Source organism: Marmota marmota, unplaced genomic scaffold (genome assembly GCF_001458135.2).
Source record: "Marmota marmota marmota unplaced genomic scaffold, marMar, whole genome shotgun sequence".
In the NCBI taxonomy this organism is placed as follows: domain Eukaryota; kingdom Metazoa; phylum Chordata; class Mammalia; order Rodentia; family Sciuridae; genus Marmota; species Marmota marmota.
Genome location: NW_026000240.1, coordinates 12553028 through 12580880, shown reverse-complemented (window position 1 = coordinate 12580880; position 27853 = coordinate 12553028). Strand labels below are relative to the sequence as shown.

At 45.9% G+C, this 27853-nt stretch overlaps 1 protein-coding gene and 1 pseudogene across 6 annotated transcripts in view; one reads left to right on the top strand and one right to left on the bottom strand.

Moving 5' to 3' along the window:
• Positions 1 to 27853, top strand: part of Plch1 (phospholipase C eta 1) — a 187445-nt gene that overhangs the window by 15633 nt on the left and 143959 nt on the right. For all 6 annotated transcript variants that reach the window (XM_048794680.1, XM_048794683.1, XM_048794679.1 and 3 more), the window contains exon 2: positions 9661 to 9778. In XM_048794680.1, coding sequence (XP_048650637.1) covers positions 9700 to 9778 — 79 coding nt within the window. In that variant the 5' untranslated portion in view covers positions 9661 to 9699. The remainder of the gene's footprint in view (positions 1 to 9660; positions 9779 to 27853) is intronic.
• LOC125613615 lies at positions 3499 to 6264 on the bottom strand (annotated as a pseudogene).

Below are 27853 nucleotides of genomic sequence, written 5' to 3'. Positions count from 1 at the left end.
ATTATTATTATTATTATTATTATTATTATTATTATTATTTAGTATGGGCAATTGAACCCAGGGGAACTAGACCACTGAGCCACATCCCCAGCCTTATTTTGTATTTTATTTAGAGACAGGGTCTTGTTGAGTTGCTCTGCTCCTCCCCTTTGCTGAGGCTGGCTTTGAACTTGCGATCCTTCTGTCTCAGCTTCCTGAGCCTCTGGGATTACAGGCTTGTGCCACTGGGTCTGGCTGGACACACTCTCTTTATTTATTTTTCATTTGTTGCTGAGGATCCAGCCCCGTGCCTCACACTCACAAGGCAAGTGCTCTACCACTGAACTGCAGCCTCAGCCCCCTCAAATGGTTTCTACAGTGATGTCTGGCTGATAAACTTGGCCTTGCTCTTTCTGAACTTGGTCTGAGTAGCCCCAATTCACTCAAAGTTCATTTCAAAGCTGCCTCTCCCTATCTGATACCAAAGAACAGACACTTCGCTGCAGTCCCTACTCCCAGGGCTCCTGGCTGAAGGGGCTAGGTATGTGTTTTGTCATTAATGCTTCATGGAGTTGTTTTCTTCTCTCCTTTTCTTGGTCCGTAGTGGAGTTGGGTTGAATAGCAGAGTTGGCGACTTGTCTGTCATAGTAATACAAGTCCAGGCCCTTTCCACAGAGAAGCAGAAGGTTAAGGAGGAAGTGGCACTGGACCTGGAGTCTAGTCCTGGACCAGGGACAGTGCATTTGGCGTCAGTAGATGTGGGTTTGCAATTTACTGGTTCCTGTTATTCTCTTTGAGCTCAGGCTCAATAATGTGTTACCCACAGGCCTATTGTATAAATTTATGTTAATTTATTTATATATTTTTATGGTACTGAGTATTGAACCTAGGGCCTTGTGCATGCCAGGCAAGTGCTCTACTACTGAGCAGCAATCCACCTGTTGAATAATTTAAAAAAAAAAAAGATGCAAAAGGAAATAGTGACTAAGCCATCAGTGATACATAAGATAGATACATAAGAAGATACATAAGAAGAATGTAGAGGACTGAAAGTAGGGATGTCATGGCAGAGGGGAGCCAGAGGAGAATGCCACCTGTGTGACAGGAGGAGGTGGAGACCTCAGGCAAGGTGTGGGAGAAAAATTCCTCTACTTTAAGAGTCTCCCATTTCCTTTTTCTTCAGCACACTATCAGAACTCAGTTTGTCTGGAGACGTCCATGCAACCGGCACAGGGCTGTAGCCTTTCACAGAGCTCCTTTTAAGCAGCACAGATTGCCCACATTGAAGCACAGCAAGAGGAATTCCAAGGCTGTAGACCTGCTGCTGGGTTTTGCTGTCAGTGCCCTTTCAGGGGCGGGAATCCTTTTCCATGGAACAGAGATCTCCAATGCAGCACGCTTCTAGGGGGTCCAGGAAACACAGTCATATTTTTGAACTCAGAGATTCAGTTAAGAAGGTGCCCCAGGTCGTCAGCGAGTTAGAGTTGAAACCAGGACGGAAGTCCACTCCACACACTTCTCTTTACACTTTGCTCTACTGACATATTTCAAGGGTCAGGGTTCTTTGGTAGCAGATGCAGGAAAACTGAACTTCATGTGGCTTAAACAAAGCCAAACAAAGCACAGAAGGGAGCCTACTGGCTCAGGTGGCAGAAGAGCACAGCGACAGGTGTGCGTCAGGTGTTATTGGCTTCTCTCCATTCCTGGGTGGATCCCGTCTTATACAGCTAATTCGCTTGTGCTGACAAGACTGTGGCCAAGAGCTTTAGGCTTTGAGGTGTACTTCTCCAAAACTTCCAAGTCCAACAGAAAGAAAATTCTTTTCCCCAAAAGTTCACACGGAAATCTGTCTGGTTCAGTGGTGTGGAGTGGCTGGGAGGTTCTGCACTGGCTTGAGATGCAGTTCTCCAGTTTACCACCTGAGCCACCAGAGCCAGGGGATGGAGCTGGTGGGAGAGTCTGCAGGTGTCCACCACTGCGGAACTTCAGTTAAATTAAGTAGATGTGGGTGTGAAAGATTTTTTTTTTCTGTGTAGTGATTTAAAAGAATTTATTTATGATCATTATTGCTAAAAAGATTGTTTTTAAAAAATTAAAAATAAATTATATATATATATATTTTGTATCAGGGATTGAAACCCAAGGTCTTTTTTTTTTTTTTTTTTTTTTTTTGGTGGTGCTGGGAATTGAACCCAGGGCCTTATGCATGTTAGACAAGCACTCTACCAACTGAGCTATATCCTCAGACCTCAAGGTCTCTTAACCACAGAGTCACATCTTTGGCTCTTTTTTTTTTTAAAATTTTTAAATTTTGAGACAGGTCCTGCTAAATTGCTGAGGCTGGCCTGGAACTTGGGATCCTTTTACTTCAGCCTCCCTAATTGCTGGGATTAAAGGCACATGCCACTGGACCTGGTGCATATCCTCTTGGAGTGACATCCTGGAATTTCTAGTATTTCCCTTGTAGTTAGTATTCACAGGCCTCAGTTTCCTGTCTTGTAGTTTTACATTGGTAATTTTGATCATGTAATTACAAATAAAAATGACAAAAATAAAGAAAAATAGAAGGAAGCTACTGGTCATTTATGAGATGAGCCTTCTTAGATACTTTTTGGTCCATGTGGTGCACGAATCCTCTCTACATTCTTATATAGTTCTTTTTAGTTATTATCATGGCATTAGAATTTTTGGGATGTGGTATCTTTGAGTTGATTACATTTCTTTTTAAAATCACCTTTATATTCTGTTGGAAGTATGTTCATTGAATGGCTAGACTGTCAGAACACATCAGCAATTATTAAGCAAAAAGAGTCGACTCAAATAGGAGATCTCGACTGTGTTGGAAAAAAAGAAAAAGTAAAAGAACTTGGTAGGTCCGGGGTAGGTGTCCCCAGCACGGTGGCATGGGAGCCTCACTTCAGGTGTCCTAGCCACATGGGGGCTGAGGAACACTTGAACCCAGAGTTCTGGGCCAGCTTGGGCAACATAGTGAAGCCCCATCTCTTAAAAAAAAAAAAAAGTCCTGTTTTAACCTTGCTGTGGAGGCAGATTTTAATTTTAAAACTTGTTTTAATAACTACCAGCTGTTTCTGCACCCCACCTCCTTAGTCATTATAAGTTATTAATTTTCTAAATCATTGTAAGGATTAGGAATCTAAAAGTTCTATAAAGAACATAAATCTATATGTTCTATTTATAAATGTTTATAGAGTCTTATGTGTAACATATATATTACGTAGGCCTCTTAGGATCTGGAGTATTTTGTAAGCTCCAAAAGAAAGTAAAAAAAAAAAAAAAACAAAACCATTTAAAAGCATCTTTGCTTTTGCCTGAATACTGACAATCAACTTCATATTGGAAGTTGCATCTGAAGTCCCTGTCATCCTGTTTGTTTATGGAAACATTCAGAAGAGCCTTGCTTTGGGATGGTGATGGTGGATTTCCCACCAGTTTATCTACTAGCTAGCAGCATAGGGACAGGCACATCCTTTCTGGGCCTCAGATTCCCTCTGGCTACACCTTGAGAGGTTTGGCTTAGTTGAGTTTTTTTGTAAATTGATATTTTTTTTTATTGGAAAACAAATATACAACTTGGAATGGATTTGAGGCAAATTATTCCATAAGCAGATTTTCTTTAAGTGGCTAGACAAAATTCAAAAAGCACGTAACACTAGAAGAAAATGTTTCCTGTACAAGACCAGCAGTACAAAAAAATAGTGTACAAGTACCTGGATAATCCACCCATTTTGCAATAGTGCAACTCTTAAGTGTATGTTGTTGACTGTCCCCAGTCCACGCAGAGTTACAACTCCACACTTCAACAACAACATGCTGACAATTTCTAAAGAAAACTACTTTAAAAAAAGGCATAACCCTTGGGGCTGGGGATGTGGCTCAAGTGGTAGCGTGCTCACCTGGCATTCGCCAGGCACTGGGTTCGATCCTCAGCACCACATAAAAATAAAATAAAGATGTTGTGTCCACCAAAAACTAAAAATAAATATTAAAAAATTCTCTCTCTTTTTCTCTCTCTTTCTTAAAAAAAAAAAAAAAAGGCATAACCCAGAGGGAAACCAGATGTTCCCTCATTTGACCAACTCCATCTAAAGTTTGGGTGTGCAGAAGGGCTTAGATATACCCAGAGTAAGCCACATGTAGCATGTTACTTGGTCAGTTTTCTAAAATAAGGTATCAAGATAAGGGAAGAAAACTTGGAGGAATGAAGTCCTAATTACTATACAGGCATATTTTTTTGACAGTAGGGGGAAATCTTTTACAGATAAGTTACAAAGAAAATGCAAACAAATAATTTTGTACAAGAAATTTAACGCCTTCTGTACAATGTCTTCACATTGCTGTGATCATCTGTACAAACTCTTCATAGTGTACTTGACCATCACCATCAACACCTGCTTCCCTGATCAGCTCATCATCTGTTAACTTCCCTCCATGGTTGGTCATCACAGGTGAAGCTCTGCTGACTGGTATAGCCATTGCCCTCCTTATCAAACACATGGAATTCTTCTTTAATTTCTTCTTCACTGTCTGTGTCTTTCATTTTCCTTGCCATCCCATTGTCCAAAATTCAGGGAAGTCAGTTGTGCCATTACCATCAGCATGACTTCATTAATCATGTCCTGTGACTCTGCTCGTGTGGGATTCTGCCAAGAGACCTCATTACAGTTCCCAGTTCCTCTATTGTTATAGTTCCATCACCAGCCTTGTCAAATAGTGAGAAAGCTTCTTTGAGTTTTGCAGTCTGCTCTTCCGTCAGTTGGTCAGCCACGTTGCAAGCGCTAGCAGTTTCCAAGATGCAACCACACAACCACTCACTCCACTTGGTATCTGAGTTGAGGTTTGACATTCCTTTGGGCAGCTTCCCCTTAGTGAGTACTGGGCCCTGATTCTTGAAAATCTGGCTGAAGCTCAGGTGGGTTTATTGTGTAGCTCTCTCTTCCCCTGGTGACCCTAGTCATAGCCTCCACCTTCATTATCTCTGAAGTTTGAACTCATTGCCCTGGTTCAGGAGGCCAGAGCAAGTGCACCCTTCACCAGTCTCCACCTGGCAAATCCAGGAAGTGGGGCACCTGGTGATGTCTACTGAGGACCTGCAGTGTGTGCATGGCTGGCTGTAGTGCTTCAACCCTGGACAGCGAACACTGGCGCAGAGGAAGACCTACAGCTGGCTACAGTCAGGAGGCACACAGCCCGGAGGCCACAGGTTCTGCTACTCATAGTTTTATACTGTTATATAGCCATTAAACACTGTGAGCCCTGTTCCTAAAATCTGCCCAGCAGAGTGTCTTTGAGAAGTGCAGGTGACGTTCAGTGGTGGTTCTCAGCCTTGGGCACTCTGGAATCACTAGTACAGCTTTTATTTTTTTATTTTTATTTTTTATTTTATTTTATTTTTTTGGGTGCTGGGGATTGAACTCAGGGGTACTCAACCACTGAGTCACATCCCCAGCCCCATTTTGTATTTTATTTAGAGACAGTGTCTCATGAGTTGCTTAGTGCCTTGCAATTGTTGAGGCTGGCTTTGAACTCACGATCCTCTTGCCTCAGCCTCCTGAGCCACTGGGATTACAGGTGTGTGCCACCGCACCCATACCAGTGCAGCTTTTAAACCCACTGATGCCTGTGCCCCACTCCTGGAGATTTAAAAAAAGAGTTTTTTTCCTGGTGCTGGGGATGGAACCCAGGCCTCGTGCAGTGCTAGGCAGGCGCTCCTCCACTGAGGTACGCCCCCAGCCCCACCATCAGAGCTTCTGATGTGACTGGCCTTCCCAGGCGATTCTCATGTATGGTCGAGGCCGAGACTCACTGGTCATAGTTCCCGATACATAGTAGGTACTCAATAATTGGGAGACAGAATGTAGTTCAGTACATGAGGTAATTTTAGATAAGCTGGAGGGAGAGATTCCTGGGGGCATTTCATGAAGCAGTGTCATTTCATCGACCTCTTAAAAAGGCTGTGTTTGCCGGGCATGGTGGTGTGCACCTGTGATCCCAGCCTCGGGAGGCCACGGTGGGAGGTGGCATGAGCTCAGGAGTTGGAGACCAGCCTGGGCAACAAAGGGAGACCCTGCAGAAAAGGAAAGAGAAGAGGAGACCCCAAACAAAAAGGGCAGTGATTACAGGGTGAACGAAAAGACCTCAAGCTGGAGGGCCTGGGCCCTGGCCGTGAGCCAGTTCTCTGCTATCTCAGTATTAGCCACCTTGGTGCTCAAAGGGTTGCTGGTGCCAACCCTGACTGGCTGTGTGCAGGGACGTTACCTCGTTCATTACTAACACGGTGGTGTAAGGTGCTCCAGCTCTTGGCGCCGTAAACAGCAGTGATTACCAACTTTCAGTGCTTCCATAGGGGCACAGAAGGGATGGCTTCTTTCTGTCCCGAACACCAGAGCCTTCACCTGGAGGACTTGGGTCAGGATTGTCCACAAGGCCACCCATTCTGTGTCATCTTGACCCCTGGGCTGCTGTAGTAAAGGCCACTGACTGTGCTGCTCATGAACAGTAGACACTCCTTACAGTTCTGGAGGCCAGGGCCTCCTGTGGGCCACAGGTGCTGACTTCTCGCAGGTCCTCATGTGGTACGAGATGTCTGCCAGCTCTCTGGGGCTCCCTTTACCAAGACAACAGCCCCAATCATCCCAAACGTCCCTCCTTCTGGTACCATCACATGAAGATTGGTTGATTGATTTTTTGCAGGGGAGGGGGGGTACTGGGGATTGAATTTAGCAGCACTCTACCACTGAACCACATCCCCAGCCCCATTTTGTATTTTATTTAGAGACAGGGTTTCACTGAGTTGCTTGATGCCTCGCTTTTGCTGAGGCTGGCTTTGAACTCATGGTCCTCCTGCCTCAGCCTCCCGAGCCGCTGGGATTACAGGCGTGTGACACTGTGCCCGACTCACATGAAGATTTCAGTGTGAGTTTTTGGGGGATACACGTGAAGATCTGAGCGTGTCTCTCAGGTTGATGCTGGCTGTGGGAGAGCCCAGATGCACCTGTGAGCTGGAACCTTAAGACTGGGCTTCCTTACCTCCTATGGCTATGCGCCCAGGGCCCGCATTCTGGGAATCTGGCAGATGTGTGCCTTCTGCCTCCTCTTGGAGGGTTCACACATCACAGGGCTCCTCTTGGAAGGTTTGATTGTGAGTGAGTTACTGAGTCCAGTCCTTAGTCAAGGGAGGTGTATTTAGGTTCTACCTTTAAAAGGTAGAAATTTTAAAATCTTGTGTATAAGGATTTGTAGGACGTATTTTAGAACTACCACATCGTGTAACAGCTTACTTCCTTCTGGCCCATCATGATTAGAACACAGGTTTGAAATGTGAAGACAGGATTTCAAGCCCCATTTCTGCCATTTTCTAGCTCATCTTAAGATGAATAAGGGTCACGTAGAGTTGTGTGTATGCATGGGTTTTGCTAGCTGTAAACAATTGTGTGCTATGGTTTCATCTTCTGATTCTCTTACAGTGTTCCTTGAATGACAATGAGCAGACACGGCAAAATAAAAATGACAAATCAAACCACCAGATCAAGTTAATACAGAAAAATGGCACGAACAACATTGGGTTCTCTTTAATTCCACATAAATCGAACAATTTCTAATGTAAATCACAAATACACCTTTTGTAGTTTCCTATAAGAAGTGTATTTGTGATTTATATAAGCTGTGAGTGACTATTGTTATTACTGAAAATTATTGCCAATTCTTGAAAAAAGGTGTTCTTACTCAAAATATAGAAGACTTCAAAATTACAGATCTATTTATCCTATCTGTATCAATATATAGATAGATATGTATATGAATGCATAGGAAAAGAACTATAATGATACACATCAAACAAAAGTAGTCATTCTAGGAGAGAGACATGGAACAGGGAAGAGGGGACTTCTGATTTTTTAAAACTGGTAAATTTTAGTATTGTGTGATTTTGGGGCAGGGGGGTGTACTGGGAATTGAATTTAGGGATGCTTAACTACTGAGCTACAACTCCAACTCTTTTTTAAATTTTTTAAAATTTTGAGATAGGATCTTCCTAAGTTGCTTATAGCCTTGCTAAGCTGCTGAGACTGGCCTTGAACTTGTGAACCTCCTGCCTCAGTCTCCCAAGTCTCTGGGATTGAAGGTGTCACCACCATGCCTGGCATTGATGTTGTTTTTATATTAATGATAATATACAACTTCTCCCTTCCTACCTCCCTTTCTTTCTTGTGCTGGGAATTGAACCACGGGCCTTGCACATTGCCTGTGCTCTACCATGGAGCTCCACCGCCCAGCCCTAACTGTTTTATTTTTATAGCTAGAACTACTTTTTAAAGAAGAGGTCTTTGTAGCATGCGAATTGGCTAAGGAGAGAGCAGAAGTGGGGTTATTTCTGTCATCAGCCATTTACTTTTTTGTGTTGTTCTGGCGATTGAACCCAGGGGCACTCCACCACTGTGCTACATTCCCAGCCTGCTCTTATTTTGAGACCGGGTCTTGCTAAGTTGCTGAGGATCTCACTAAGTTGCTGAGGCTGGCCTTGAACTTGCCATCCTCCTGCCTCGGCCTCCTGAGTTGCTGAGATTATGGGCAAGTGCCAGGGCATCAGCTCTCCTACTGGTTTTGAGGGTTCCCTGCGGTGGTGAGTCTCCCTCAGCCTGAGGGAGTAGGATGAGTAGCCAGACAGCCAGGAGGGGAGACTGAGGAAAGGTGGGTCAGGCTAGCTGTCGCTGGATCCCTCTGGGGAAGGTTAGGAGGATCCTGGGAGCTAAGGAGCAGCTGTGAGCCTTCACTGGGCGTTAACAAATGAAGGGTGCTAAACTAAGTGGTGGCTTCGCCCTGGAGCGCTTCACAGAACTCCACCCTGCTCTCACCTGTGGTTTTCCCATCTCTCTAGTCCTGCATGGCCTTGCCTGGTTTCATCCTGTGAGCAGGAAGGAGGTTGGAATTCTGCAAAGTTCCTTCACCAAATCCTGTGAACAACTGCGGCCTTGTTCGGGGGTTCTGCGGTCTCTTTCCGAGGAGTTTATTCACCCGCCGGACCCTGTGTTCAAGTTCTTGCTGTAGTGAGCCTGGTGTTTCTCTGTGTCTGTGGAGGTGGGCCTCTCAGGCAGGAGCAGCCTGCTGGGCCACTGTGCCTGAGGCCTGTGCCCCGCTGTGGTTACACCAGCTCATCCAGGTGCTGGCCATCTTGGGAAATGCTGCAATAAGCCCAGAAGAGGCCACGGGTTTTGTCAGGTGTCTGGACTGTCCGTGGCCAGATGGCCGAGATGGTTCTAATGCTTCCATACAGTGATCACTGGGGGGCACAGGATTCAGGGGTGGGGCTGAGAACCTCCCCACCTCAACTGAAATTTCCTCCCAAATCACCAGCATTGGCCAATTTGGGTCCAGGCTGGATAGGGTGGGACTCGGATCCCGCAAAACTATCCTGGAACTTGCTCCTGAGGAGTTATCTTCCCGGGAGGCAGCAGTGGCTCTGAGCCCTGAAAGGTGCTGTTGGAAGAGTTGCCATTTCGCTTCCCGGTGACATGCTCGGCCCTGGGAAGACTGTGGGAAACGTCCTGGCCCAGGGACTGTGACTCCCAGCACTCTGGGCCTCCTGAGCAGGCCAGCATGTGCGCTCCCCGTGAGAGCGTGTGGCCGGGTCCCCTTCATCGTGTCCTGTTCTGTTTCCCTCGACAGGACAGCTGGTTTTGATGCTGTGCCAGCCGTCTCCTGACAATGAGCTACTGGAACTCGGAGCAGCGGAGCTGTGTGCGCTACCGCAGACACTTTCTGGTGGACAACAGCGTGTTTCATGGTGAGCTGTCCGCGGCGCTCATGTCTGCGGGTCTTCGCCTGGTTTCTGACAGCGCTTTTATTCCAGCATTCTAGATGCAAATATGGGACCATTGTTGGATTGAACCAGCGCCTGAGTTAACTTGTTTATGGTTAATTACCCAGAAAGTCCCGCGGTGCCCAGCATCCCTGCGTGTTGCTGTGGCCCGTCTCAGCCTCAGGGTTCCCACCCTGTCCCTGACGGCTGATTCTCCAGGCCCTCCCTGCCTACCACACTGCCAACTCTTTCTGATGTTTGGGGCCATTTTTGCTAGGCCCATGGTGTGGGTTCAGGTGACGTTTGTGATCATCAGCCAGTGCTTATTATCAACATGGTGTGTGTCTTCCAAATTCACACGTTAAGCAGTGCTGGTGGCCACCTGTTTGAGACCAATTACAAAAAATCCACTTTTTTTATTGATGTGCTGTGGGCTTTATCTGTAGGCCCTTTATCTAATCCCAGTTGCTCGGGAGCCTGAGGCAGGAGGATCTCAAGTTCAAGGCCAGCCTGGGCAATTAAGAGAGACCCAGTCTCAAATTATTTATGTGTATATATATATATATATATATATATATATATAACAAAAAGGTCTGGGGCTACATCTCAGTGATAGAGTGCCCCTGGATTACATCCCCAATAGCAGAGGGAGAGAAAGCCTTATCTATCTGTGTATTGGGCCACCTATTAAAGCCAGCTCACCTATTTGTGTGTCTGGCCACCTGTTAAAGCAGGGCAGAGCAGTTTACATTGTGCTCTGCTGTCCCCAGGGAGTGATCGGTATCAGTCATTTGCAGGGCACTTAGAGGACTCACCTTTCCCCTGCTGAGGTCTGTTTATGTTGTGGTGTACAGTCAGCATAAACTCTGTCAATCCCACTATCAGGATGCCCTCAGTGACATTTATTTAAGAGTCAAAGATTTATGTGGTGCCAGAGTTTTTGGAGCAATCACCAGAAGCCTGTGGCCTGCAGAGGGGGTGAGGGATTGCAGGGGTGCAGGGTGCTGTTTGACAATCCTGTGATCCAAGCCGCCTTCAACCCTCTAGGGTTGGTTTTCCCCCCTCAATTTGGTGACAGATTTAATGTGTAGTATTGCTTTAAATTGAGCTTAAAATAACAAAGGTGACTTATTCACGTATCTTTATTTGGTGCTTTAGCGTTTATGGTGCTTTTCAACATTCTTCTCATCACTTTGATACAGGACCTTCCAGGCTGAGGTGGCTTCAAGTCACAGGGAGAGGAAGGGGAGCAGAGGGGCAGTGGCTGTTCAGTTGGCATCAATAGTTAACCTCGAGGCTGAAACCAACACTGCTGCCTCTCTGTTTCCAGGCGGGTGCTCTTGGCATTGTCAAGGTAAAGCGCCCTTGGCATCGCCGGGGTGAAGCGCCCTTGGCAGGAGGCTGCGATCTTGTGCCTGGCAGTGGGCTCTGCTTCAACTTGCTCTGTGGCTTCCTTTCTCCCACTCATGGCTATCCTGGGGTATTCCCTGTTCAAGTGGCTTTATTCATTTATTCATTCATTCATTTATTTTAAGAGGCAATTCTTGGTGTTGCCCAAACTGACTCTGAATCCCCAGGTTAGGAATCCTCCTGCTGCATCCTCCTGGGTAGCTGGGGGTACAGGCGTGCTCCACCACACCACATTTAACTTCATTTGTATTAAAAAAAAAAAAGAATAAGTCTGATAATTGAAGAAATACAGAAGTTAGGAGAACTAGCTTTATTTGCATAATTTAAATTTTATTCTGGTTTCAAAAAGGTGCAGATTTCAATGTCTTAAAATCATTATTGTTTTTGTTATTTAAATTTCAATGGCTATAACTTGAGAACACTTTAATGTGTTCTGACAGTTACGTTCCAGTTAGTGTCTTACCATATTGCAGATACTCTACATGAGAACCTTGGGCTTATTGATAATTAAACCTTCTAACCAACGTCTTTGCAAGTCACTCTTCATCCCATTTTACCATTTTGTGGATGGAGGAAATGAAGCTTGGGGAGAGCCTGAAGTGGTGATCTGAAATTCAAACTCTGGTTTGCCTGACTCCCCAAAGTTCTTTCATCCCCAATCCTTTTTATTTTGAGACAGGGTTTTGTTAAGTTGATGAGGCTGGTCTTGAGTCTGTGAGCCTCCTTTCTCAGCCTCCGATTTGCTGGGATTACAGGCCCATGCCACTGCACCTATTCCCACTGTTATTTTCTTTCAGGCTGCCTTTTTACTTCAGTAAAGAAATTAATGCTGGACAGTGGCAGCCACTTGTAATTCCAGAGACTTTGGAGGCCAAGGCTGGAGGATTGCAGGTTTTAGGCCAGCCTGGGCAACTTGGTGAGGCCCTGCATCATGATAAAAAATATAAAGGGCTGGGGATGTAACTAAGTGGTAGTACATGTCTGGGTTTAATCGCCAGTACCAAAAAACAACCCCCACAAAAACAACAAAAAAGCTCAACAACAAAAACCAATCAAGACCAAAATTCACACCGAGAGGTTTACTCTATCTTGAGCTGTGTCTTCTGGGTCTGAATTATACAAGCAAATTATATAATCAGTTCTCTCCTCTGTGAAATAAGCACGTTGGTTGCAGTGAGTTTTGGGGGTCTTTCTAGTTGTAATTTCCAAGATTCCCTTGAAATGTTTCTGAGCACCTCTCACTAAACACCAGGGGGCAGCATAGTCCTTCCAATAAGAATTAGTAGTGTTTTACATTCTAGAATTATTTCTGAAAGGACTTAGAGATACCAGTAAATTTTCTCAAGATCAAAAGGATCAAAGCCAATTAGAATTATGATTCTATCCATTTATCACACAGTAGCTTTAAATTTTTCTGACAATGTCCAGTATCGCTCAGGACTTCTGTGCCCCAGCAGATGTGGTCATCAGAACAGATACTGCCTTCTGCTCTTCCCTACCTCTGCAGGCCTTTGTGCCTGTGAAGGTGGGAGCTTCCTGAGCGTGGGGACACTTGTCAGCAGTCTTGGTAACTTTATGTTAAGGGAGCTATAGTGATAATATCCTTGCTGAGTATTTTAGAACATTTCTGAGATAAGAGACATGTCACTTCTCTTGGAGGGGCTTCTGGAGCAGGAGGTGAACATCCTGACCCTAACCTGGCTTCTAGTTTATGTTGGGCCTCTCCTTATAGAACCTAAATAAAAGGAAACACTACCCCATCTATTATAAACAGAAAATATATATACCCTACGGTCATGCCCCCAATGCCCACCACCTCCAGCCACACCCCACCTGCCTCCAGTTACCACTCAGTCAAGCCTTTTCCCCTATGAGATCAAGGGCTTTGGGCACGTGCAGACCTGGATACGCAGACTGTGCTATCCAGGTTCCTTTTCTTACACTTAAGTTATTTCCCAGGAGAAAAGAGCAACATTGAAGTCAGCGCTTTGGGGTAAAATGATCAATAAGAGTAAGGATGAGAATGTCATGTTCCTATATGGTCTCCCAGTTCAGAAAGCATATTCCTACCCTCATTTTCAGAGTAAAGAAGTGGTATATTCTCATTGGAGAGAATTTAGAATTTCCCTCAAACCCCCTCAAGAGACAGTTACACCCACTGGGAATAGTTTGCATCTTTACTGGGTTTCTAAGGCAGGGCAGGACCTCTGGAAAGGCTGGGAGATGCCTGCTGGCCAGCGGAGATGAACTGGTTGAATTGACTTAGTGCTGAATTCAGTGAGAGAAGAACCTGTTAGGAATTAGGAATCTCCTCACTTCCCACTGTCTGCCTGAGGCCCAGATTTTTAGGGACCCTGTTGAATCTGAAGGGATTTGCACCTGTCAAAGAAACTAATTGCTGTTTTTTTTCTGTTTCTACTTCATTTTTATTTTGCTGATGTGTTTGTAATAGAGAAGAAACCTGGGCACAAAATAATTGGTGCAGTATAAACTTTGCCTTAGTGGTGTACACTGTTCATGAATTATTCTGGTTGAAAGTTGCTTATTCCCTCAGCTCTTCTCTTCATGGTAATGAATTGTAATATTTTCTTTTTCCCAAGCTGGGATGTGGTCTTGATTCTTATACTGATAATCTGTGTACTTGCAATTAATATGCACAAAATGTTGTGCATATCAGCTTTTGTAAACATTTGAGCACCGTAATAGCATGTCCTCAGAAGTGACTTAATGTTTGTTTTCATGCACCACTGGTTATAATTGTGATATTGGAAAATTTCTTCTAAGTTTATTATAGTACCATCCCAACTTGTTGTTGACATTTACCTCTTTTGCTTGTTATGCTGTTATGTGATTGCTTCTGAATGACTGCCACCAGTCTCTACTAGAAAACATCTTGGACTGGATCATGAGTGTCTCCTACTTCTTGGGGATGAAATCAAGAGTAATTCTGTGATGAAATATTTTCGCAGTTTATCTTTTCAAAAAGTTGCCTTGCATGTACTTTGCCTCACGACCAACTTCTAATGAAACCGAGTGATTTAGTTAATTAATTAAAGGGATACTTTTTATTGAGCCAAGAAGGATTGTGTCAGATTCCAAAGTTTCCCTTTAGCATCAGTGTTTGAAATTTCTGCAGTCACATCAGGATGGGAATGTGGGAATGTGGGAATGTGGGAATGTGAAGAGGGGGTAGGGTTTGTTTATTTGCATTGCAAACTTTGTAGTTAGTGTGGCACTGGCAAACAAACTCCATTTCTCTTTATAAAGATGTAGTGTGTGTGTGTGTGTGTGTGTGTGTGTGTGTGTGTGTGTGTGTTTAGGACTGGTCATAGTTTACCCTGCTGATGGATAGACTGGTAGCCAGGGCAGACACACAAGCTTTCAGGACAAACGTGAGTATATTCAAGGGAAGAGTGGAGAAGTCCCCTCAGTGGAAGAAGAGAGAAGTTAGACCAGATCCTGGACTGTAAACACAAAGGGAGCATGAAATTATGGACAAGTGAGTTTGAGTCCCAATTAATTTAGGCCAGTTCATTACCATTTATAACTCCAGCAGCCTGCTGGCTTCAGGGCTTGGGCCATTACTAGGTTTTATGCTAGAGTAGTGTTTCTTGACCAGGTCAGAGCCTAGCTTGCCAACTAGTAACTTTATAAACATCCTCCTCTAGGTTTAGAAATCCCCATGCATATGGAATTCCTGTTTATGCAAGATGGTTGGGATTTTGTGAGCATCCTTCAGGTCTTAGATGTTATCTGCAGACTCAGGTGTTATCTGCAGGGAGGAAATTACAAGGGAGAGTTCAGAGAAATGGTTAGAAAAGAAAGAAAATAGTCTTGTTATGGTTTGCATGTGAGATGTATTCTAAAAGCTCACGTGTGAGACAATGCAAGAGGGTTCAGAGAAGAAAGGATTGGGTTGTGAGAATCTTAACACAATCAGTGAATTAATCCCTGATGGGCTTAATTGAGTGGTAACTGGAGACAGGTGGGGTTTGGCTGGAGGAGGTGGGCATTGGGGGCATGGCTATGGGGTATATATTTTGTATCTGGCAAGTGGAGATCTTTCTCTCTCTGCTTTCTGATCACCATGTGAGCTGCTTCCCTGTGCCAGATCTGGAGCCCTGGGGAATGGAGGTGGCTGCTCGTGGACTGAGACCTCTGAAACCGTGAGCTCCTAAAGAAACTTCTCCTCCTCTACAGTTGTTCTTGTAGAGTCTTCTAGTCATAGCTGCAAAAAAGCTGATGAAAGCAAGTCCCAGGAAAGAAAAGGCACTTGAGTATGTTAAAGTTTCTGAGTTTTAATGGAACTAATTCTGGAGGTGGCTTTGCCCAGTAGGTTCCTTTCTCATCTCTGCCCTCGAGTGGCCCCAGGCCCAGCAATGGTCACCAAGGCAGAAAGCATGGAGGGCAGGTGTCCTTTCCCAGTTTCGGGAGGCGTGGCCTGACCCACCTGGCACCTTCGGGCTGCCCTCCTGCTGAGTGGCTGTTGGGTATGTTCTTCTTCTTGCTAAGTGCTAAAATTTTAAGAAATGCTTTGTTCTCTACTTACTCTGCTCACTCTACATTTTTTTTTGTTTGTTTATTTAGTTTTTTTTTTTTATGTGGTGCTGGGGATGGAACCCACTGCCTCATGCATGCCAGGCAAGTGCTCTGCCACTGAACCACAAACCTAGCCCTCACCTATCTGGGGGTCGATGGCCAGCATCTCATTGGGGGTTTTTCTTTTTGCCCAGGAGAGTGTAAGCTACCCTAAAACTTAAAATCTCAAGTAATTAGTGAATAACAAAACAAATACTCAGAAATATATTTACGAAAGGCAGGGATAAGGTTTCAAGGGCGGAGTCTGGCTTCCTGTTGTCTTGTAGTCAGCAGGTTGATTGACATCTTGGCAGGTCACACCCATCTCAGATGCTGTGTGGGCCACAGCAGAGCCAGATAGGGATTCATATTGTCACTGGGCAATTCATATTAACCAGAGGAAGTGTCCACTTGTTACTCCCAGACACCAGATGTCTCTATCCACGAGGCTTCCATGCATAGTGACCCACATGCAACCCACATGTCAGGTGGCTCCTGACACCCTACATTTTCACAGAGGATATTTGGAGAACTTGCTGGGAATTAAGTGTCCAGATTTATTGATACACACTGCTTCCCCTGTCGGAGGCAGGTCGCAGATGTTCACTCAGCCCGACAGGAGTGGTACCACAAAAACACAATGTGTCACAGCAACCGCATAGCACCAGAGCCAGAACCGAATACTCTTGTCCAGCTTGGGACAACATGAAATGACCTTTCACATGAGCTGGCTGAAGCTTCTGTCATCTTTTGGGACCACATGCTCTTCCTTGATATTTTGGATATTTTGGAGATGTAGAATATTCTCAATGAAAACCTCAAGGGATGCTGTTTATATTTCAAAATTTAAAGCTTATTCCTTTGTCCCCTGTCATTCTCTGTGATTGACATTCCATTTATTGAGCATTTTAAACTTGGCATAGTATATATGTAAAATTCTTTCCTTTTCCTCCAGTGAAGGCTCCTCAAAGTACTCTGTCTCATGGCGTGGTCTTGGGGAGACTGACTTTCTGGCTACTTTTGGTTATTGAGGTCCCATCCGTTTTGAAAACTGTAATCTGAAACTCAGTACCCCCACCCAGGGCAGCAGCTGGCTGGTGGTGTTGGGGGAGGGGCTGCTACTCATTCCCCCAAGAGGAATTCAAGGCCCAGCTTCCTCAAGGGATGGAGAGGCAGGGGCACAGTTCTCCCACGTTACCTGGGCACCTGCTGGCATGTCATTGGTGGTGAAGTGGTCAGAACCTTCATCATTTGTGGATATGGTTGCATACCGAGGATTCTTGAGAAAGGACCTGCTGTGTCCCTTCAGCCTGGCCCCTTCTCTCTTCACAGGTCCATCTGTCTAGCGCATGGTGGAGGCACTGAGCAAGTTGTCCCACCCCTGCCTTCCTCTCAGCTCCTGTTTCTCCTGCGGAGCTCTGGACTGCCCAGGGCTGTAGGGATGGACACCCTTTCTTCTCCCTAGACTCCTGACTGTAGTCTCCTCTCTCACTGTCATTGGGGGCAGCCCCTAAGCCTCCATTTTATGAAGTCTCCATAGTTCTTCCCTGCTTGTCTCTGGGGTGAGCTGTATGTCTCCATTCTCCTCAGAGTGCCAGCCATCACTTGGGCCCCCCGGGTGCCCAGATGTTGCCCACACAGTGGCGTTCAGTCTGTGATTTTGGGTGGATGGAATCTCCCTTATCTCTCCAACAGGTGTCCTTGGACTCTCTAGAGCCAGCCCAGGCAGCTGTCAGCTAGCATTTTAGGTCAGGGTGGCTTCATGTCCCTAAGGATATTCTTCACTGGGTCTTCTTTTGCAAGGTGATATAGCTGGATTGATCAGAACTGAGCAGTGATCTCATCCATGGAAATCCTATTTCGATGCCCTGACTTCTTTTCTAAATCAGGAATCTGATGCAGGGAGAGGACTTGGCCTGGGAACTGCATCTCCTCTGATCTCTCTGTCATGCTTTCCACATCAAGGTCCTTCATATTCTGTCATGAATAGGGGATGAAGTCTCTGCAGAGTGCTTGCCAAATGGCAAGTTGGCAGTCTGGTCGTGCGGGCAGCCCAGGAGGCAGGGAGCTCTGAGGTTGTTCTTCAGACGAGCCCACTGCCTCTGGAGAGGCCTGGCCGGGCTTGCCCACTACTCTCCAATTCTCTTTTCAGCCCTTGATGGTGGGAGGTCAGTCAAACAGAAAGGTCCTTGAGTGTTTGATTTCTCTTTGCTTGGGAATATCGATTATCTAATGACTCCATTAGAAAGAGGGAATAATGTGTTTAATAGAGTCAACGTTTCCTTCAGATTTGCAGACTTCTCACATTTTAAGTGGTTTCTTAATGAGAATGATTTCTCCTTAGACCTGTGTTGCAAATTTAAGCCTTTGTTCCTGAAGCTGTATTTCCATAATTTTAATTAACTCTCCTCCACGCTCTCATTTTCCCAATTGTCTTTCCTACCCTGTGCCTAAGAGATTGACAGGAGAACCAGTATCTTCCCACCAGAAGATTCAAGGGTCTTCCAGGGCAGTGTAATTATTTCATTAAGTTACACAAAAGCTCTGGAGTTTTTTCCTTGGACCAAGGTGGTAATTGTTGGTGATTGCATTTGTAATCATGAGCACCTCCTATCCCCCACCACCTAAACAAAGATGAGAAGCTGCAGTTCATCCCAACAGCTGTGTAATAAAAGTCATCCCAGTAGACCTGCAACATGTTTACTGTTAGGGCTCCTTCCTTCTAGCAAGTGAGTTTGGTGTATTACAAAATGTAAACAGTTGCTTTCAAAGGAACAGTCAGAGGCCCCTGGCCCAGCGGCTTTGCATGCACTGGGAACAGCAGTGTGCTCTTGGCTTAGACCTGCCCTCCAGCTGCACATGCTGATCATGTCCAGCGCCCTCCTGCTGCCTGCTGTCCTCTGGGACCCTGGGCTCAGTACTGGTGGGGCAGAGCTCCTGCCTCCCTGGGTTCCTGCAGATCTCTCAGCCTTGCCCTGCCCTGCCCCTCCTCCTGGCTCCGGCTCCACTCACCTCTGCAGTCCCTCCTTGCAGTACCACGGTCAAGGTCCTCTGCAGAGGAGCCTTTCCTGACTCCCCCAGGCCAGGCTCTGGGCTGCCTCCTTTCAACACCTGGGGCTGCTTGTTGCACATTGCTATCCCAACAGGACAAGTAGTTGTGTGACAGCTAGTTCCATTTCTGTCCCACAAGTTCCAGGAGAGCAGAGGGTGTTGTGATGGTCTCCAGGACACAGGACATAGGCATTGCTTATAGTAGGTGTTCAGCTGAACGGCTGGCTGAGAACCATCTAGCATTTCCATTTCTTGCCCTCTGTTGACTCTGGGTTTTAAGCTCCTGCTGTGGAGTCTTCTGTTCTCAGGCTGCACGCCCCCTTCCTTCTCTTGAAGAGCCCAGGAAAAAGACCCATCAGCCATTTCCTCCCAAGGTGGAGGAGGAAATGAGGGGCACCTCTGAGAACCCAAGTGTGCCTTAGAGAGACTTTCATAAATACAGAACACCTCAGGTAGAGTAAGGACAGACTGATTTCTATATAAGAATTTCTTCGGCTTTTAAAATTATTTAATGATAGCTCCTAGACTTTTCCTGTTGCTTAGATGGTTATGTATTTTATTCAGCTCTGAAGCTGGAGGTTTCCCTCATCAAAATAGCACTGTTAGTAAAAGCTGCTTAATTGTGGTGTTTTGCATGCTATTAAAATTCTTTGCTGCCTGTTTCTGAACATTTCTAGCTGTAGACGTGAGTGCTGTCTGACTGGTGATTCTTACTGCAGACAGCTAGACGAGACCTGCACCAGAGCACAGGCAGCAGCAGCTATCTCAGAGAGGAGCAAGAGAGGCTAGGGGGACACGATGAGAGTGATCAAGCCGCAGAGGGCTTCTTCAAAAGTTAAGGAGATGGCCAGGCATGGTATGCATATCTGTAATCCCAGTGACTCGGGAGGCTGAAGCTGGAGGATGGCAGGTTTGAGGCCAGCCTCAGCAATTTAGTGAGGTCCTAAGCAATTAGGAAGACCCTGTCTCAAAATAAAAACAAAAAGGACTGGGGAGGTAGCCCAGTGGCTAAGCACCCTTGGGTTCAATCTCTGGTACCAAAAAAAAAAAAAACAAAAAAAAAAAAAAGAGAGAGAGAGGCACTTTTATTTCAGCTTTGTAACCAAACCGTAGCCAGTGTGTAATCCTTTCACCTCAGGACCTCGAGTAACAGGAGAGTCCATCCTGGCACCACCTTTCAGGTTGCAAAATGGCTGAGAAATTGGCCCCTACCCCGGCAGGGTAAGAGTAGAATCTGTGAAAACTTTTTTTTTTGTACTGGGGATTGAACTCAGGGACACTCAGCCACTGAGCCACACCCCCAGATCTATTTTGTATTTAGAGACAGGGTCTCACTGAGTTGCTTCGTGCCTCACTATTGCTGAGGCTGGCTTTGAACTTGCAGCCCTCCTGTTTCTACCTCCCCAGCTGCTGGGATTACAGGCATGCACCACCGCACCCAGCTCAGCATCTGTGAAAACTTTTCTTCCAATTTTGTTTTGCCTGTATTCGTCTCTTGGTATGTGACTGGTGATTTTTCTTAACTAGATGGAGAGGATAATGGCATATGCCCAATTAAAAGGAAGAAGAGCGAGCACATTTATTATTTAGCGTCCTACTTGACTCCCGGCCAACTCAAAATGGAACATCAGTGTGTATCTGAGAATGACTGTTCTTTGAAACAGTGCCAGGGGCAGGATTTCATGGTCTGTGTTTTCAAGCTAAGCAGAAATTTGTCTCCAGATGTGGAGCTTGGCGATTAATTAATGCCTTAGGCCAGTGGACCCCAGCCAGGGCTGCCCGTTGAAATCAGCTAGTGGGGGAAAGTTACCTGCATCCCAGCCCAGAGGGTCTGCCCTTGTTGGTCTGGGCATAGTTGGGGATGGGGAAGTTTTTAGAAGTCCCCAGGTGATTCCAGTGGGCAGCCAGTTCGGTGCTGGCTGGCTAAAATCCCCAGATGTGAGGTGACCAGCACAGCTCAATCATCTCAACAGAGCTTTGAATTTATACACTGGACAGTGGTCATTTTCCATGACGATGGCTTGTTTTATACTGACTCTTGAAGGATGTGTGAAGGGGGTGCAGATCTGCTACGTGACTCTCAGTCTTTGAGCATCAAATGACCTCATGGCATTATCCATGGCCTCCAGGTGATGAACTGAAACACTTTGGGAAGTTTCTTACCACCTACGACAAAACACCTGTTTGTAGTATTTTGATCAAACTGCAGTGGTGACTACACAGTTCACAATGGGGTCATTTAAAGAACTGAGGCAGAAACGAAGATAAATTGTAGGAATTGGGAGAACAGTGCCACCATTTAGAAGTTATCAGACATAACCTTGAGGGTATTTATAAACTGTCTGCCACGCGACCAGCGCGCGAACTTCATAAAAGAAGGTTTGATGCATAAAAAATTGCTAGTGAGTTTTAAATTAAAGAGACAGACTCTCATTTACCTTTATTCCCAGCTCTAAGACGGCTTCTCCTAGCTCCCGCCTCTAGCCACCTAATGTGGTGGCGAGGTTTACAGAAGAGGCTAGTGAGAGAGAGAGAGAGAGAGAGAGAGAGAGAGAGCGCGAGCGCACGCCAGGGAGTGAGCTTTTATTGGGGAACAAAAAATTCAAGGGAAAATCCCATCCAATGAAGGTTAAGGGGGGCAGCATCCCAAGGTCAGGGCCAATGATTGGGTCTTTGGGTCAGTGGCCAGGCATGCCTCTACATGACAAGCCCTCATACCTGGGACAGGATGGGGAAGGCTCTGACACCGCTGTGTCTAAGCGCTGCCTCTCACCCAGCCAGGGAGGTAACTCAAATCACGTGCGAGGATGGCCTCCCACAAAACTGTGTTTATCCACTTTGAAAAAGTGAGCAGTATTGGAGCCTTGGAGAGCCTCGCACATTTTCTGTTAGCCTGTGCAGACATTTGTTCTGTCCCCATCATGGTACCTGTGAGGCAGCTGATCCTCAGGTCCCTGTTATTCCTGTCCTCAGAGCCTCAGAGCTGTGAAGGAGAGATCAACCCTTCTCAGATCACTCTCCTTTGCATGGTCTCTTCTTCTTGGCATATAGGATCTTTTGTGACACCCAGAGAGGAACGGGGCCGATGCTAAGACAATATGTTCAGATCTTGTTGGGAGGAGTCAGACATTTTTGAATGTTCTTAGGCATCTTTGGGAAATGTTAGAGTTGATGCTGAATCAAGTTTGTCATTGTGACTAGCTGCTTTGGCAGCATTATCCCTTTTAAATCTCCAACAAGACCATCTTATTATTTTTGGGTACCAGGGATTGAACTCAGGGGCACTCTACCACTGAGCCACATCCCCAGCCCTATTTTGTATTTTATTTAGAGACAGGGTCTCACTGAGTTGCTTAGTGCCTTGCTTTTGCTGAGGCTGGCTTTGAACTCGCAATCCTCCTGCCTCAGTCTCCTGAGCTGCTGGGATTACAGGCATGTGCCACCATACCTGGCCAACAAGACTATTTTAGAGAGCAAACTGTTTACAAGTTTCATATCAATTGCATTGTTAAATTGTGGTGTTCAACCCCAGGTTTTCTAGACTCCAAAATCCAGCGTTTTCCCACCATTGTGACATGGTGATATATCACATAAATTTCCTTTAAAGCTACTAAGGGAACAAGAACTAAAGAACTGAGACAGAAATGAAGATGAAATGTAGGAATTGGGAGAACAGTGCCACCATTTGGAGGTTATCAGACATAACCTTGAGGGTATTTATAAACTGTATTTATCCACTTTGAAAAAGTGTTGTGTTTTAGGAGAGCTTCAGGACTCTATGGATGCTGCCAGAGTTCTGCAGAGAGGACATCAAGGGTGGGCTGGGAGCTGGCTCTATAGAGGTCCTGGGGCTTGGTAGAAATGCAGACTCTCAGCTCCACCAGGGACCTCTTCAGTTGGAATCTGCATTTTTTTTTTTTTTGGTACCAGGAATTGAATTCAGGGGCACACAATCACTGAGTCACAACCTCAGCCCTATTTTCTATTTTGTATCTTATTTAGAGACAGGGTCTTACTGAGTTAATTAGCACCTTGCTTTTGCTGTGGCTGGCTTTGAACTTGTGATTCTCCAGAGCTGCTGGGATTATAGGTGTGCATCATCATGCATTTTAATAAGACCAGGGTGGTTAAGTATGAGTGAGATCATTTGGGCATGGGTGTGAGTCTTTCTAAGTGAGGATTAGTTAGTCCCTATTCTTCTGGAAACAGGAGAAAAGGATGGGATCAGAGGGCAGAGTTTGAGAGATTCAGTCAATGGTTGGCTGACTCCATAGCTCTGGACCCGAGGTGGGACAGGACATCATAGTGGAAGGGTGTGGCAGAGGAAAGCAGCTCAGGACAAGGCAACCAGGAAGCAGAGGGAACTCTGCTCACCAAGCTTCCTGGGACCTACCTCCTCCAGCCACATCCTACCTGCCTGCAGTTAGCACCTCGTTAATCAGTGGGTATCAGTGGGTTAATACTCCGTGTTTGAAACACAGGAAGATGCAGTAAGGGAAAGCAGCAGCATTCTGGCTGCAGTGACATGGGGCATATCAGAACCACCAATGCCATGAGAAGCCATCCTATGAAGGGATATGAGCAGAGCCCGCGGCTGGGCTTGAGGGCATTTGTGACACCTCTGGAAACATGTGCATGTACATTTGTGTACCCTCTTCCTATGAACAAAGCCCTCAGCTTCCATTATGTTTCAAATAGTATTATTCCTTGCCCCTTTCTAACCCTCTCATGGAACCCTTCTCCTTTTGTAGATGAGAAGGTAAGGGACAGCTGGCAGAGTTAATTCCAAAAGCCATCATGCAAGCCAACTGGCCTTCCTGATCTGAGCTAAGCACTCTGAAATGCTAAGAGGATTTTCTATGGGATAACTCCTGCAAATCTCTATGCGTCTGATTATCAGAAATGGTGAGCTCTTTCTAGTGCTGGAATATTACATGACAGTGTCTCAGGTCTTGCGCTTTGGCCAGGTGAGTGAGAAGTATCCTTTATGGAGCTGCCATAGGCCTGACCGTCCTTGGGGACAGGTGGGACCTGTCACCAAGAGCAGCAGGTCCCTGAGGCTGGACTCTCCTTGTGTGGCAGCATCTCCACACAAAGACTTCTTTTTAGCATCTTTGTAGTTAATAAATGATTATTAACTCTGAGAGAGCCAGGTGCTGCCCTTTACAGAGTACTGTAATCCACGTGGCATTTAGATCTAGCCACCAGTTCACTCTCTGGAAATTTATCATCTGGTGAAGCATCGATTCCATGAACCCGGAGGACATTCACAACATTTTTTTCATTTCTCAAGTTGCTGCTCTGTACCACTGCAGAATCATGGCCTCTGAGGACACTCTTTCAAACAGTCCTCTCCTATGGTCCTCCCAGAACCTAAGTGTCCAGATCCTCCTGGGCTGTCAGGCAGGGCTGGAAGATGGTTGCTCTTCAGGGACAGATACCTTCCCTCCACTTCTCCACTTGTCCCTGTGTTTGAGGCTGTGTTTCCAGGTGCATGTTAATATCTAACAACTGTAGGCACATTGTTTCTGATACTAGTAATATATGATTTTTTTTTTCAGCTAGAGAACAAATTTGGCATAAGTCATAGTACTAAGTTATTTCTAAATTAAATTAATTTATATAAGGTGGTAAAATGTTATTAGTTTCCTATTTTATTACCTTTATTATTCATGAAGAAGCAATTCTTTCCTATTTTCTCCAAGGTCTTTAACAAAATCAGCCGTTGTAACCATTTTGTGCTAATTGATGATGAATGAGGACTAATGAAGCAGAAAATTAAAATGCTTTTGATGTTTTAATTTTAATATTAATCACTAGTCTACACTTCACAGTTATTTCTCTCATTGATAAATATATGGCTTTAGAAAGGATTTCAATCTTTCAAAAATGTCTTTGCTATCTACTGAGCCTCATTAGATTCTTGAAATCCATGCTACTGGAATGATTTTATCAATGAAGAAGAAATTTGAAGCTAAAATCAATATGGTTATTGGCAGAAGAAGGTTTATTGTATGTTTCCAGGTATCTCTCTGCCCTATGTGTGCAGGTATATATTTTTTTAAAGATAAGAAACTTAGGATATATCAAATATACTCTCACCTTTAAGACAGTATGCACTTGCTGTATTTTAGAGAGTGCTTATACTATAACCAAACTTATTTTTCTAGTAAAAAGGCCTATGGCTTCTCTATAGAGTTTTCTGGACTGGTAAAGACCTCAAGAAGATATTCTGAGCTCCCTTCAAGCTCTAGAGAACGGGAGACATGACTTAGTATTTGGTGACTGGATTAGTGGCCACCTTTTTATTTGACACTTTTTATCAGTGAAGGCCCTGAGGCCTGGGAAGGCTAGCAGGAGGGTCTAAGGTGGGTCTGCCCCTGGTGACTGGTATGGGCTGAAAACCCAGTCCCTGGGCAGAGCAGGTGCTGGTCCCTACCGTGCTGCACCATGTGCCTGTGTTCATGAAGTCACAAGATTTCTTCGCTTTCTTCCAAACAGAGAGGCCTGTTGATTCCCAGACTGCTGGTCTAACTGTCAGTCATTCGCCCTGAGTCCTCATTCCCCAGGAGTGTGAGCAGGGGTGTTGTGCCATTTTCTCTTGCATTGACTATTTACTGACCTAGGTTCCTGCTGGGAGGCAGCAGTTAGCGCAGCTCAAGTGGCCCTGAGTATGGAGAGCTCACAATCCTGGCTGTCTGGCTCTCTCTGCCTTCCTTCCTCCCCTCCAGCTCACGCAGGACCTTTGCTTAAGGATAATTTTGCTCTACTTGCTTTACTTATTTTATTTTTTGTGGTGCTGGGGATTGAGCCCAGGGCCTCATGCATTCGAGGCAAGCACTCTACCCTCTGAGCTACATCCCCAGACCCCATTTTCTTTATGTATGTACTCACACTCTTCTACACTCACATGTGCCCACACACACATACGCACACATTATGCTTTCTGAATAATTGCAGAATAATCTACATACGTCATGGCCATTTGCCCTAAATACTGTGCATTTCTTAATGCAGGCATATTTTCTTATATAATTTTGCTGTAATCATCAACTTACGTCAATTTAACATCATTAAAGCCCCTTAGTTATTTTTTTTTCTTAAATCCTTTATTTTTGGAAGGTTTTCAGTTGGTCCTTGTTTCTATAGGGAACAGGAAGGAAAGAAGAAGGAAAGTAACAGACATGGGTCACTGTGAAGGCTTCTAAACCCCCCATTCCTCAGGGTAGAGAGGGCATAGGTGGCTGGCTGGTCTGATGCTCCTCTGCTGTCACCCTCTTTGTGTTTGGCAGGATTGGGATGGGATGGGAAGGGCTGTGTTTTCATTTTTACCCAACCTAATTACAGAGCTGGTCCTGCCTAGGAGTCTTGCATACTGGGCCAGGAACTTTGGCATCTGTCGTTGCAGGTGTTGCTGTAGAGGAGGAAAATGAGGCTCGGAGAGATTTAGAGTCGCTCGGCTTGTGTTGGGGAGAACCCAGGGTTTAACTCCATTCCTCCTCATCTCACCTCTGCTGGTGTCTCCTCACCTCCAGCAGCTCCATGTGCTTCACCTCCTGCCCACCAGGTCCAGTTATTTCTGGACTGGGAACTGATGTGCCATTTCTTTCTCTCCCAAGGAAATCTGCCTTCTCCGGGCACCGCAGGCTCTCTCTGTCATAAAGGCCTGGCTGAAACATTAACTAGCAGGCCATTTGGAAGACCTTAGTAAGTTGATCTGTCTTGATAGACTGTCTATCAGCAGCTTTCACAGGTCTGTGTTCCCCTGGTTTATAGAGAAAGGCTGCCTGTGGACTCATTCCCTCATTTCCCCTTCCACATATCATAATCCCAGCAACTGATTTTCTTCAGACACCCAGGTTTTGGAGTCCCCCTGTAATCCTTGGGGCCTGGGGTCCTGGTTGGTGCCCCAGGTCTTCCTGAGTACCGGGAGCTACCTGGGGTCTGAACTCTGAGTTAGTGGGGGGGAGTGCACCTCCTGCAGCTCTCTGTTCTTCTGACCCATTCTAGGCTCCAGCACATGCCAGGAAGCAGGAAGTCACCATCTCCTGTCAGATGTTGGCTCTGGCCTCCTTGTAGCTGGCCCCAGGCTGCAGAACAGCTAAAGCTGGCAGGGACTCAGGAGGGAGGGGGACATTGGGGAGGAGTCGGCCGGAGCCAGCCCCTTCATTTCATCAGGCAGGGTCAGTGGAGTCCATGTTTCCTTTCTGCAGAGCCATCGAGGTCAGGAGTCCAGCCTCTGGTGATGAACTGTGAGCTGTGACACACTGAAAGTCGCCCCCAGAGGGTCACTGTGGCCTCTTGGCTTCTTCTAGAGAGGCTGACACAATCCTGCCTGTTTTTTTGGACATCCTTCCCCTCAAGGTTGTGTTTTGTTATTGAAATATCCTCCCCAGGCCTTGTACGATTGGATTTCAAGGACTGGATTTCAAGGACGGTGTGTCTCTCTTCCCATCCTCCAGGGTCATGGTCATCCAGCTCCCTCAGAGGCCTGGGACTGCCCTCGAGAGGCCTGTGCTCAGTTGTGTGGCGGCGGAAGCTGGGGTTGGGGTGGCCTGGTCCTGAGACACCTGGGCGTTGGCAGCTGGGAGGGACTGTCCAGAGATGGCTGTGTCTTTGGCCTGAGCTCTCTGGGTACTGAGCATGTGCTCAGGGGACCTGTGCCATCCTGGACTCCTCCTACTCAGAAGAGCTTTGCAGAGGGGAAGGTGTTTAATAATCCAGCATCTTCTGCCCACCCGTGTGGTTAGCTTTGTGTATGTTCCTCGGGGGCCAGTCTTGTGGGCAGTGTTCCAGATAGGCAGGTTTGCCTTGCGGTGGCCATGCGGCCTCCAATTTGTATTGTGGTCCCTCTTTGGCAGACTGTAAGCTGCGATGAGCTGGGCAGATCATGTCATTTACTCTTTGTTAGACTCCTGGCAAAGTGTTCTGTCCCAAGCCATCAGATCTGCTGTGGGTGGGTGCTGTATAGGCCGTGTTCACCCTCAGCTGGTATCCTAGGGGCAGGAGGCCCAGGCTTGC